The sequence below is a fragment of the Trachypithecus francoisi genome, unplaced genomic scaffold (assembly GCF_009764315.1).
Source record: "Trachypithecus francoisi isolate TF-2019V2 unplaced genomic scaffold, Tfra_2.0 Lachesis_group6, whole genome shotgun sequence".
Classification (NCBI taxonomy): Eukaryota; Metazoa; Chordata; class Mammalia; order Primates; family Cercopithecidae; genus Trachypithecus; species Trachypithecus francoisi.
In genome coordinates, this window is record NW_022681471.1 from 116,875,798 (window position 1) to 116,888,663 (window position 12,866).

Below are 12,866 nucleotides of genomic sequence, written 5' to 3' on the forward strand. Positions count from 1 at the left end.
TCCAGCACTTTGAGAGGCTGAGGCAAGAGGATTCATTGAGCCCAGGAGTTTGAGACCAGCCTGGGCAACATGGGAAAACCCCATCACTACAAAAAATACAAAAATTAGCCAGGTATGGTGGTGCGTGCCTGTAGTCCCAGCTACTAGGGAGGCTGAGGTGGGAGGATCACCTGAGCCCGGGGAGGTTGAGATTGCAGTGAGCTATGATCACTCCACTGCACTCCAGCCTGGGCGACAGAGCGAGACTCCATCTCAAAAAAACCCACAATATTCTGGTTCTATATGATTTAGATACAAGCAGCCTATAGCACAGCAGAGTTTACTCATTCAGCAAACATTTTGGGGACCCTAGTATGTGATAGACACTGTGCTCATTATTCTGAAGGATATAAAGAAGAACAAGATGTGATACTGCCCCCAGTAGCTTATTGTCTAGCAGAGGAGAAAAGGCACTTACACAATTAAACACAACAAAGCCAATTTTAGCACAATGGTTAAGTATTCATGAACCTAGATTCAAATCTAGCTGGGTGATCTTGGGCAGGGTTTGAGCCTCAGTATCCTTAACTTTCTTTTTTTTTTTTTTTTTGAGACGGAGTCTCGCTCTGTCACCCAGGCTGGAGTGCAGTGGCCAGATCTCAGCTCACTGCAGGCTCCGCCTCCCGGGTTTATGCCATTCTCCTGCCTCAGCCTCCCGAGTAGTTGGGACTACAGGCGCCCACCACCTCGCCCGGCTAATTTTTTTTATTTTTTAGTAGAGACGGGGTTTCACCATGTTCGCCAGGATGGTCTCCATCTCCTGACCTCGTGATCCGCCCGTCTCGGCCTCCCAAAGTGCTGGGATTACAGGCTTGAGCCACCGCGCCCCGCCTATCCTTAACTTTCAAATGAACATTAATGGACATTAATAACAGTATCTACTCTGCAGGCTTGTAATAAGCTTTGTAAGAAAAAAAAATATAAAAGCCTTAGGGTAGGGTACCAGGCATTCATTAATAGCAAGAGCTCAGTAAGTAACAGATCTAAATATTATTATCACCACTGCCAACACCATTATCATTGGATCTCTGGGAACATAACTTCTGTTTTCTCCTGCCCTCATGGATCCATTTTTTCTAGGGTATCTGGTATATTACAATATCTCCTTGTATTAGTCTGTTTTCACACTACTGATAAAGACATACCTGAAACTGGGCAATTTATAAGAAAAAGGTTTAATGGACTTACAGTTCCACCTGGCTGGGGAGGCCTCACAATCATGGTGAAAGGCGTGTCTTACAGGGCAGCAGACGAGAGAATGAGAGCCAGGTGAAAGGTGTTTCTCTTTATAAAACCATCAGATCTCCTGAGACTTATTCACTACCATGAGAACAGTGTGGGAGAAACCACCCTCATGATTCATTTATCTCCCACCGGTTCACTCCCACAACATGAGGGAATTATGGGAGCTACAATTCAATATGAGATTTAGGTAGGGACACCAAACTATATCACTCCTTATTTCTCCCTTTCAAATATATATATTTTTTATTCTTTTGAGATGGAGTCTCACTCTCGCCCAGGCTGGAGTGCTGTGGCCGGATCTCAGCTCACTGCAAGCTCCGCCTCCCGGGTTCACACCATTCTCCTGCCTCAGCCTCCCGAGTAGCTGGGACTACAGGCGCCCGCCACCTCGCCTGGCTAGTTTTTTTTTTTTGTATTTTTTAGTAGAGACGGGGTTTCACTGTGTTAGCCAGGATGGTCTCGATCTCCTGACCTCGTGATCCACCTGTCTTGGCCTCCCAAAGTGCTGGGATTACAGGCTTGAGCCACCGCGCCCGGCCTATTTCTCCCTTTCAAAGCATGTATAGTGTATTGGAGCCTTGTCTTTTGGCATTTGACAAACTTCGGTTTGAATCATTTTTCTTCACTACCAGCTTCCTGACTTTGAGGAATCAAAATTACTTGGTAACTGATAAGACACAAGAGGAGAGGAGTCAGAGATGACTTCTGATTCGGAAAGATTGAGGGTTTTTAATGCTTTTAAAATAAAATGCAGAGGAAGAGGAGCTCATTTTGGATGGCAAGAATTGGTTATTATGTATTTATTGTTTTATTATTTTTTTTTAGAGACAGGGTCTCACTATGTGCCCTGGCTGGTCTTGAACTTATGGGCTCAAGTGATCCTCCTGCCTTGGCCTCCCAAAGTGCTGGAATTACAGCCGTGAGCCACTGCACCTGGTCTTTTAAAAAGTTTTTTATTTTTTAAGTTTCCCACGAGTCACAGGGAATGAGAGTTTGGTTTTGTGTTTTTATTTTATTTTATTTATTTTTATTTTTTCTTTCTTTTTCTTTTTTTTTTTTTTTAAAGAGGCAGGGTTTCACTGTGTGCTCAGGCTAGTCTCGAACTCCTGAGCTCAAGCAATCCTCTTGCCTCAGCCTCCCATAGTGCTGGGATTACAGGTGTGATCATGATCTGGCCCAGGTTTTTTTTTTTCCTTTTCTTTTTCTTTCTTTTTTTTTTTTTTTTTTTGAGCCAGAGTCTCGCTCTTTTGCCCAGGCTGGAGTGCAGTGGCGCAATCTCTGCTCACTGCAACCTCTGCCTCCCGGGTTCAAGCAGTTCTCCCTGCCTTAACCTCTGGAGTAGCTGGGATTACAGGCGCCCGCCACCACATCTGACTAATTTTTGTATTTTTTAGTAGAGGCGGGGTTTCGCCATGTTGGCCAGGATGGTCTCGATCTCCTGACCTCGTGATCCACCTGCGTTGGCCTCCCAAAATGCCTGATAACAGGCGTGAACCACTGCGCCTGGCCGTATTTTGTTGATTCTTATGTTCTCTCAGGTTGAAATTCTACAGTTGCATTCATTTTATAACATCTGACCAATGGCCTAAAGTTGAAACAGGCCGTGGGAAATCTCTCTCTCTCTCTCTTTTTTTCTCCCTAGTGAGACTGAACTGAACCTGGAACCTGGGAGATTTCTTGTTGTCAGATTTGTTGAGTTCCTGTCCTTGCCAAAATGTTTATCCTTACTGAAGATCACTACTCTCCAGGCAGTGATCTTTAATTAGAGACTCAAGGTGTAGCTTACTTTATCTTAAAAACAAAACAAAATTTTAAAAAAAGGAAGGTGGGGTACACCAAAGAAAAAAATAAAAAATAAAGGGAAAAGAAAAAAAAAAAAGAAAAAACTCTCCAAACAAAAAACCTCAGAAAATAAACAAATAATGGAAAGGCCCTGTAACCTTAGAATTATAGACACATTAATTTGCTAAATAGTACTTTAAAACTGTTTTTCTCAACAGATCGTAGAATTTTCTCCAGAATCAGATAAGAGTAATGGGGGTTTTAGGCTTAATAATTCCACTATTAATCACTGTTTACATTGTTTAATTGTGTTGAGAAAATGGTTTAAAACAAGAGTTTTCAAAGCATTTGTTGATCTTTATCAGCTGTTAATTCTGTAACAAGATATAATCTGCAAAACAAATGGTTGTGTAAAAGATTGCAGATTGTCCATACTTGTCAGAGCTTCTAGATAAAACTGCTAGATTAAGTATAACCGTAGTCTTTTTTTTTTTTTTTTTGGGAGATGGAATCTTACTCTGTCGCCCAGGCTGGAGTGCAGTGGCATGATCTCGGCTCACTACAACCTCCACCTCCTGGGTTCAAGCAATTCTCCTGCCTCAGTCTCCTGAGTAGCTGGGCTTACAGATGCTTGCCACCATGCCTGGCTAATTTTTGTAGTTTTAGTAGAGATGAGGTTTCACCGTGTTGGCCAGGCTGGCCTTGAACTCCTGACCTCAAGTGATCTGCTCGCCTTGGCCTCCCAAAGTGCTGGGATCACAGGCATGAGCCTCTGTGCCCAGCCCAATTGTAGTCTTTTGGTAAATGAAATTTCAATGTCAGACACTATGAAGTACTATAACCTAACTTTTTTTTTTCTTTTTATTTTTTATTATACTTTAAGTTCTAGGGTACATGTGCATAATGTGCAGGTTTGTTACATATGTATACTTATGCCATGTTGGTGTGTGCACCCATCAACTCGTTAGCACCCATCAAGTCATCATTTATATCATGTATAATCCCCAGTGCAATCCCTCCTCCTCCCCCCTCCCCATGATAGGCCCCAGTGTGTGATGTTCCCCTTCCCAAGTCCAAGTGATCTCATTGTCAGTCCCACCTATGAGTGAGAACATGTGGTGTTTGTTTTCTCTTCTTGTGATAGTTTGCTAAGAATGATGGTTTCCAGCTGCATCCATGTCCCTACAAAGGACGCAAACTCATCCTTTTTTATGGCTGCATAGTATTCCATGATGTATATGTGCCACATTTTCTTAATCAGTCTGTCACTGATGGACATTTGGGTTGATTCCAAGTCTTTGCTATTGTGAATAGTGCCGCAATAAACATACGTGTGCATGTTTTTTTTTTAAGGCTTCCTTATATTTGAATGTTTTTTCACACAGTGGAATTGCTCCTAATATGCATTAAGTGAAACAACTTCTACTCTTTATGTTGCCAAAAACAAAAACAAAAGCCTGAAGCTTTTAACTTTTTTTAAAACCAAAAATTTTTCTCCCATGTATCGAGGAAAGTTATTTGAGGGTCTTTTTTGAACCTTTCTTATAATGCCGAAGCAGGTTCAAAGTATATTGAAAGCAAAGATAAGCTTTTTTGCAGTTTTCCTTGCAGACTACCACTGTGGAAATGAGGTGTGTCTTCATTTCTTTTTTTTTTCTTTTTTTTTTTTTTGAGACGTTGTCTCGCTCTGTTGCCTGGACTGGAGTGCAGTGGCCGGATCTCAGCTCACTGCAAGCTCCGCCTCCCAGGTTTACGCCATTCTCCTGCCTCAGCCTCTGGAGTAGCTGGGACTACAGGCGCCGCCACCTCGCCCGGCTAGTTTTTTGTATTTTTTTTTAGTAGAAACCGGGTTTCACCGTGTTAGCCAGGATGGTCTCGATCTCCTGACCTCGTGATCCGCCCGTCTCGGCCTCCCAAAGTGCTGGGATTGCAGGCTTGAGCCACCACGCCCGGCCGGTGTGTCTTCATTTCTAAAAGAATGTCAGGCTTCTAATTTTTCCCAGAAAGAGCTGTGTTGTCTGCCTCTATTGCCACCATATATTTCTATTTGAGACACTCTGAGGATTCAACTAAGAATCCATTGATGCTATCCAGCCTTTACCGATAGATTATAGTAATCTTCTCTTTCTTTAACATCTATAAGGTCTATCCTTGTGACTGAAAGACAGGTGAATTACAGTGTAATGCATTTTAAGAGGGACAATAGAACCTTTTATTTTTTCTCAAGTTATAGTTAAAGATAGTTTCTATTAAATTAGTCAGTATTCTTTTTTCTTTTTTTTTTTTTTGAGACGGAGTCTCGCTCTGTTGCCCAGGCTGGAGTGCAGTGGTGCGATCTCGGCTCACTGCAAGCTCCGCCTCCGGGTTTACTCCATTCTCCTGCCTCAGCCTCCCGAGTAGCTGGAACCACAGGCGCCGCCACCTCGCCGGCTAATTTTGTATTTTAGTAGAGATGGGGTTTCACCGTGTTAGCCAGGATGATCTCAATCTCCTGACCTCATGATCCGCCCCCCTCAGCCTCCCAAAGTGCTGGGATTACAGGCACGAGCCACTGCACCTGGCCGTCAATATTCTTTTACATCAGAATCTTTGCAGATTTTTCCTAGTATTCGGTCCTACGGAAATGTTTGTCTTTTTTCTGAATTTTTTGTATATAACCCAAGTGTTTTCCTTTTTGCTTTTATCTACTAGGAAGCCCAGAGGGAATTACTAAAGTTTTCCCAACTAACTAGTACATTTTTATTTTATTTTGTTTTTTGCCATGATCTGTGTTTTCATTATTCATGCAAATAATTTTGTTTTGTTTTGTTTTCTTTTTATTTATTTATTTTTTTTGAGATGGAGTCTTGCTCTGTAGTGCAGTGTCGCTATCTTGGCTCACTGCAAGCTCTGCCTCCCGGGTTCACGCCATTCTCCTGCCTCAGCCTCCTGAGTAGCTGGACTACAGGCGCCTGCTACCACGCCTGGCTAATTTCGTGCAAATAATTTTCTATAATATCCTGGGGCAAACCAGAGAATTTGGCAGTCTGATTGGACCCATAGGGACCCTCAGGCTGGTGGCATCAGCGTGGAGTGCCCAGGTTCACAGCACAGCTTGTGGCTTGTGTCCATCTTGCAGTGATTCTTCCTCCACATCACTACTGGGATCTTGAAGATGACAGGGGTAGGGAATCCTCTAGGTGCTTAGGAAATTTCACTCTGCTTCTGTTCAATGGCCTCTTTGGTCAGCAGGGTGTTCTCCTGCATCTCTGTTTCTTCAGCTTGGCCTTATTGAAGCTGGCAATTTCGCCCATGTCTGGTTTGTTTGCCATTTTCTTAAAACAGTCCTAGTGGGCAAACCAAGGCTTTTGGCCTGGGGCTGGGGACCAGCGCTCCTTTCCACATTCCCTGCCAGTGCCTCTCACTGTGGCACTCCTGCCAGCAGCCCGAAGGCCTAGGTAGTGTAAGAGAAAGATGCAGAAGAAGCAGCTTTTGGGAAAGTGATGCTTGGGTGTAGGTCTGTTGAATCAGAGGTACAGAAGGCTCTCTAGCTGGCTTCATTATTTATTATTATTTTTTAAAGAGGCAGTCTTGCTCTGTCTCCCAGGATGGAGAGCAGTGGCGCAATCTCAGCTCAGTGCAACTTCTACCTCCCAGGCTCAAGTGATTCTCGTACCTCAGCCTCCCGAGCAGCTGAGAGTTCCGGCGTGCGCCATCACCTTTTTTTTTTTTTTTTTGAGACAGGGTCTCACTCTTATGCCCAGGCTGGGGTGCAGTGGTGCAATCTTGCCTCACTGCAGCCTTGACCTCCCCAGGCTCAGGTGATCCTCCCACCTCAGCCTCCCAAGTAGCTGGGACTACAGGCATGTGCCACCATGCTCAACTAATTTGTCTTTTTACTTTTTGTGGAGACAGGGTTTTGCCATTTTGCCTAGGCTGATCTTAAACTTCTGGCTCAAGAAATCCACCCGCCTTGGCCTCCCAAAATGCTAGGATTACAGGCATGAGCTGCTGCACCCAGCCTATGAATGTGTTCTTCATAGGTTTCCTTTAAGTGCCAGATTACCTTCAGTTATACACATCATCATGTTCTTATTACAGGCACATGGAGTAATGGTGGGATAGATAGCCTTTTGCTATATTAGGTTTATCCATGTACATTTTTTTTATAGCACTTACGTTGTGTTTTGTTCATATGCTTATTTCTGACTAGACTGAGATCTTGAAGGCCAAGGACAGTCTGTTATTTATCTTTGCTGCAGAATGCCTGGCATATTGAAGACATGCAGGAAAACTTTGAATTAATGAATTACAGCTCAAAATACACAAGGCTTCTAACAAATAATTCTTGTTAGACTTGACTCTTGCAGTTCTTACAGATTTTCCCAACATAGTCATAATTCTTGTACCTCTTGGCAACATGATGTAGCAGAAGTGGGCTTCCTGGGATAGGCCTCAGTTTGAATCCTAACTTTGCTAACCTACCAACTGTTCTTTTTTACTCAATTAATTTTAAAAATTGAGTCATAATTTACATACCATAAAACTCACCCTTTTAAGGTATATAATTCATGATTTCTAGTATTTTCACAACAAGGTATACAACCTTCACCACTATCTAATTCTGGGACACTTTCATTACCCCACAAAGAAACTTCATACCATACTCATGCCCATTAGCAGTCATCCCTCAATTCCTTCTTCCTCCATTCCCAGGCAACTAGGCATATACAAATCTTAGCATTTTTCTTCAAGGGAGCAGATTAAATTGATCTGGCCTTATAACTGACTTCTAATGCTCTTTACCCTTCAGAAATGTATTATGCTAAAAGGAGGCATTAATTGGTTTTTCTCCTTGTAGGAAACAACACCAAATACGGATACCATGGGACAAACAGTGAATGAAGGTAAGATTTACTTGCTAAAGGTAATAATGTTTTTAGTTACTCATTTGGAATGAATATCTTCTGGTATACTGAACTTTTGAAATAAAGCCTTTAAAAAAATAATTTATAGGAGACGCTAGGTGCTTAGAATTTGAATTTTAGAACTGAATAGCTATTAAAGGTCACTGTCTTTCCTTGCTAGTTATATAAATGAGAAACTGAAACTTAGGGAGGTTAAGGTCATACAACAGTTTGTGACAAAGCCAAGATTAGACTCCAAAGAGTGATTAAAAAATGTTTTATTCTGTTTTGCTCTATGAGAAGTCTGCTCACTATTCCATGAATATGCCACACTCATTTGCAGTCAACTTTGTGTTGTATCTTCCTTCCTATAATACATTCTTTACACATCGGCCTTCCTACATCCTGTTTCTCCTTCAAGTGCTGTATCTCTCATGACTTTTCCTCTGGCTGAATGCTGAGTACTAAATGCTTCTCTAGAAGCTAAGCATGCCTTTACAGTTTTACTTTGTTTTCTACTAGAAAAATCTTTCTGTAGAACTATTTAGTAAATATAATTTGTACTTTTTTTGTACAGATTCAAGTTTGGCTTTTTGGTGGAGGAGGAGAGGATAAGATGACTTCATAAGCGGTGTTGTGTATTTCTCACAGTAGACTCCTAATATGTAGTTATCTCTCTCTGTCTTTTTTACAATTTTTATTTTATTTTATTTTTGAGATGGGTTTTGCTCTGTTGCCCAGGCTGGAGGGCAGTGGCATGATCATGGCTCATTGCAATCTCTGCCTCCTGGGCTTAAGTGATCCTCTTGCCTTAGCCTCCTGAGAGGCTGGGCCACAGATGTGAGCCACCAGGCCTGGCTAATTTTTTGTATTTTTAGTAGACACAGGGTTTCGCCATGTTGGCCAGGCTGCTCTCGAACTCCTGACCTCAAGTGATCTTCCCGCCTTGGCCTCTCAAAGTACTGGGATTATAGGTGTGAACCACCGTGCCTGACCTTTTTTTTAAACATATTTTTTTTTTACAGAAATGAAATTACTCAGACTGAAGTGCAGTAACGTAATCACAGCTTACTGTAACCCCAAACTCCTGGGCTCAAGTGATCCTCCTGCCTTGGCCTCCCAAGCAGATGAGGCTGCAGATGTGTACCACCACACTGACTAATTAAAAAAATTTTTTTTTTTTTTTTGTGGAGACTGGGTCTTGCTGTGTTGCTCAGGTTGGCCTCAAACTCCTGGCCTCAAGCGATCCTCCCTCCTTGGCCTGCCAAAATGGTGGGATTACAGATGTGAACCATTGCATCCAGGCTGGTTATCTCTTTTTGTGATGTGAAAATCACAAAAAGTCATGGATGGCTATTGCCTAGATCCATTCATTTATTAGTAGTTATAAAGTGAAGGTATTCTATCATTCTTCATTAGCCAGAAAATTTCTATATAGAGGAACTACCTTTCTTCAACCACTCAGTTGAAATCATTTAAACAGAAAGCAGCTCATATGTCCTTCTCAAGTGTTCATATATCTTGAAGAGTCACTCAGTCATAACTAGTAAGTAGATCTGTTATGTTGAATGGCATCATTCTTAGGTCCTTCTTTAAGAAGTTTTTCACTTGACAATTAGAACATCATAAGGGTAAAACAGCAACAAATGAAAACACAAGTTTAAATCCATGAGTTCATAATGATAATAAAAAGCAAAACAAATAAAGCTTACTGGTCATCTGTGGAGAATGCTAGAGATCTAGCTCATCACTTTGAAAACTAGAAAATACAGGAGAATAATAAAGTGTTGATTGTGATTTCTCTATGTAATCCATGCCTTAAGGTAACTGAATGGTTGAAGCATGGAAGCTTCTCTCTATAGAAGTTGTCTGGCTGATAAAGAATGATAGAATTAGAATACCTTCATTTTGCAACCATTCATAAATGAATGGATCTAGGCAATAGCCATCCACAACTGTTCACATCACGAAAAGAGAGATAACTAGATATTAGGAGCCTCCTGTGAGAAATACACACCACCACCTATGAAGTCATCTTATCCTCTCCTGTCCCACCAAAAAGCCAACCTTAAATCTGACCAAACTCTTCTGGATTGAAATATGAATGCCAATTTAAAGAAAATACAAGAACCAGAGGAACCCAACTCTATGGGGAAGTAGTCAGCAAAATCCAGATGGGAAAACTTGAAAGGACCAACCAACTGGTATTGTCAGCAAAAAAATTGTAAAGGGAAAGAGTAAAAATGAGAAGAAAGGAGGAAAACGCCTGTAGATCAAAAGAGGCCTAAGAGACATATCAACCATTGCTATGTGTGTGGACTTATTTGGGTTCTGAATCAAGCACACACACTGAAAATAGTTAAGACAATTGGGGAAATATGAACACTGGTTATTTGATGATTTTAAGGAATTATGGTTAATTTTTTAGATGTAATAAAAGTATTATGCTTAAATTTTAAAAAATGAATCCTTTTAGAGATACATACTATAATACATGTGGATGAAATGATACATATTAGATTTGGTGAGGTTACAAGGTCCAGTGTTATTTGAGCTCTTTAGCTTAGCACCAAGAAAATCTCTGCGCAGTCCATTGAATTACACTGTATTGTAGCTTCTCTGTTGTGTTTTGAACTCTCAAAACCATCCATTTTATTTCTAGGACATGTTAATTTAAACATTGTAAAGATCAGTCAGCTCATTTTGATTTATTGATGCACTGAATTTTTTTTTTTTTTGAGACGGAGTCTCACTCCGTCGCCCAGGCTGGAGTGCAATGGCGCGATCTTGGCTCACTGCAACCTCTGCCTCCTGGGTTCAAGTGATTTTCTTGTCTCAGCTGCCTGAGTAGCTGGGATTACAGGTGCCCGCCACCATGCCTGGCTAATTTTTTGTGTTTTTAGTAGAGACAGGGTTTTGCATGTTGGCCTGGCTGGTCTCAAACTCGTGACCTCATGTGATCTGCTTGCCTTGGCCTCCTCAAATGCTGGAATTATAGGCATGAGCCACTGCGCCCAGCCTGATGCATTGATTTAACAAATGCTTGAGAGTGTTGCGATGCCAGGTCCTGTTTTAGGCACTTGAGGATACCACAGTGAATGAGATCGATAATAAAATAAATAAATCTCCGCCCTTTTGGAGATTTCATTTGAGTAGAGTGAGACAATAAAATAAATGAACAAATTATAAAATGCATAGTATATTAGAAAATGGTAAGTCCTATGTAGAAAATGAGGGTATTAAAAAACTAAAATGGCTATTAACATTTTTTAATTTATATTTTTCTGAGTGCTCTTTCAAGCTATTGCTGTGGCCTCCCACTATTGCTATTTTCTTTTTTATTAGATTCCATGGATGTCAAGAAGGAGAATCAAGAGAAAACTCCTCAGTCAAGTACGTCTTCTGTACAAAGAGGTAAGTTTTAAAGTAATTTAATACAGCATAGTTTTTTCCTCACTAGTGTTAAAATTAACTTTAAGTGCAATTTTCTTATTGTTTTGATTTCTTATTGTATAGTCTGTATACCGTAAACTTCTGTAAATATAAAATCTAATAAGAAAGGTCAAAAATTGTATTTTATTTTGAAAATTTTACTTTGGTTTTACTTAGAGATTAAGTTGACATGGATTAAGTAAAAAGGTAACTTTGTATATTTCAGTGCAAATTTTCCTAAATTATAGGTATCTGGTTATTAATTGCCTGTATATATTACCAATTTAAAATAATTTGGTTATTAGCAAAAACCCTTCTAACGTTATAGTCAATGTGAAAGCTTTTTTTTTTTTTTCTGGCCATGGTGACTTTGGGCACGTTACTCAACAGCTCTTAGACTCTTTTTCTTCTTCTTTCTTTGAGACAGAGTCTCACTGTGTCACCCAGGCTGGAGTGCAGTGGTGTGATCTTGGCTCACTGCAACCTCCACCTTCTGGGTTTAAGTGATTGTGCCTCAGCCTCCCAAGTAGCTGGGACTACAGGCGTGCGCCACCATGCCTGGCTAGGTTTTGTATTTTTATTAGAGATGGGGTTTCACTGTGCTGGCTATGCTGGTCTCAACCTCTGACCTCAGGTGATCCACTCGCCTCAACCTCCCAAAATGCTGGGATTACAGGCGTGAGCCACTGCGCCCGGCTCTTTTTTCTTCTTTATAACACAGGGATAATGATAGTACTTATCTCATGGTACTACTGGAAATAGATAGAGGAAATGAATTTAAAGCACCTAATATAATGCTTAGGCATATAGTAAGTGTTCAGTAAATGTTAATTTATTAATTCATGTTCCTTATTATGAACAGCACATGTATAATATTGCATCAGAAACACTCAGGAGATGTAATAGAATCTGATGCATTGGGCCAGGCGCGGTGGCTCAAGCCTGTAATCCCAGCACTTTGGGAGGCCGAGACGGGCGGATCACGAGGTCAGGAGATCGAGACCATCCTGGCTAACACGGTGAAACCCTGTCTCTACTAAAAAAATACAAAAAAAACACTAGCCGGGTGAGGTGGCGGGCGCCTGTAGTCCCAGCTACTCGGGAGGCTGAGGCAGGAGAATGGTGGGAACCCGGGAGGCGGAGCTTGCAGTGAGCTGAGATCTGGCCACTGCACTCTAGCCTGGGCGACAGAGCGAGACTCCGTCTCAAAAAAAAAGAATCTGATGCATTGGCTTGCTCTTAAATGAGAAAATAAGTCATATGTACACAAAAGGCATTAAAAAATAACATAGCAAACTGTTGTTTTAGCAGACATTTCCAGAGATTTCTTGCCCCTTGTGTTTCTGTTGTATTTGCCCTGCCAGCCCCAGTGCAGAGCAGTTCACCCTATGACTTTCTGTTCCTGTGTGAAGATCGCCTATAGAGGTAATCCCCATGGAATTGTTGTCTCTCACTATAGCTGGGCCCTCAGTACTCCCTTAA

General features: G+C 41.3%; 1 protein-coding gene across 3 annotated transcripts in view; it reads left to right on the plus strand.

Annotated features, from left to right (window-relative positions):
- Window positions 1–12,866, plus strand: part of SCML2 (Scm polycomb group protein like 2) — a 107,640-nt gene that overhangs the window by 10,660 nt on the left and 84,114 nt on the right. For all 3 annotated transcript variants that reach the window (XM_033201534.1, XM_033201535.1, XM_033201533.1), the window contains exons 2-3: window positions 7,907–7,952; window positions 11,298–11,366. In XM_033201534.1, coding sequence (XP_033057425.1) covers window positions 7,931–7,952; window positions 11,298–11,366 — 91 coding nt within the window. In that variant the 5' untranslated portion in view covers window positions 7,907–7,930. The remainder of the gene's footprint in view (window positions 1–7,906; window positions 7,953–11,297; window positions 11,367–12,866) is intronic.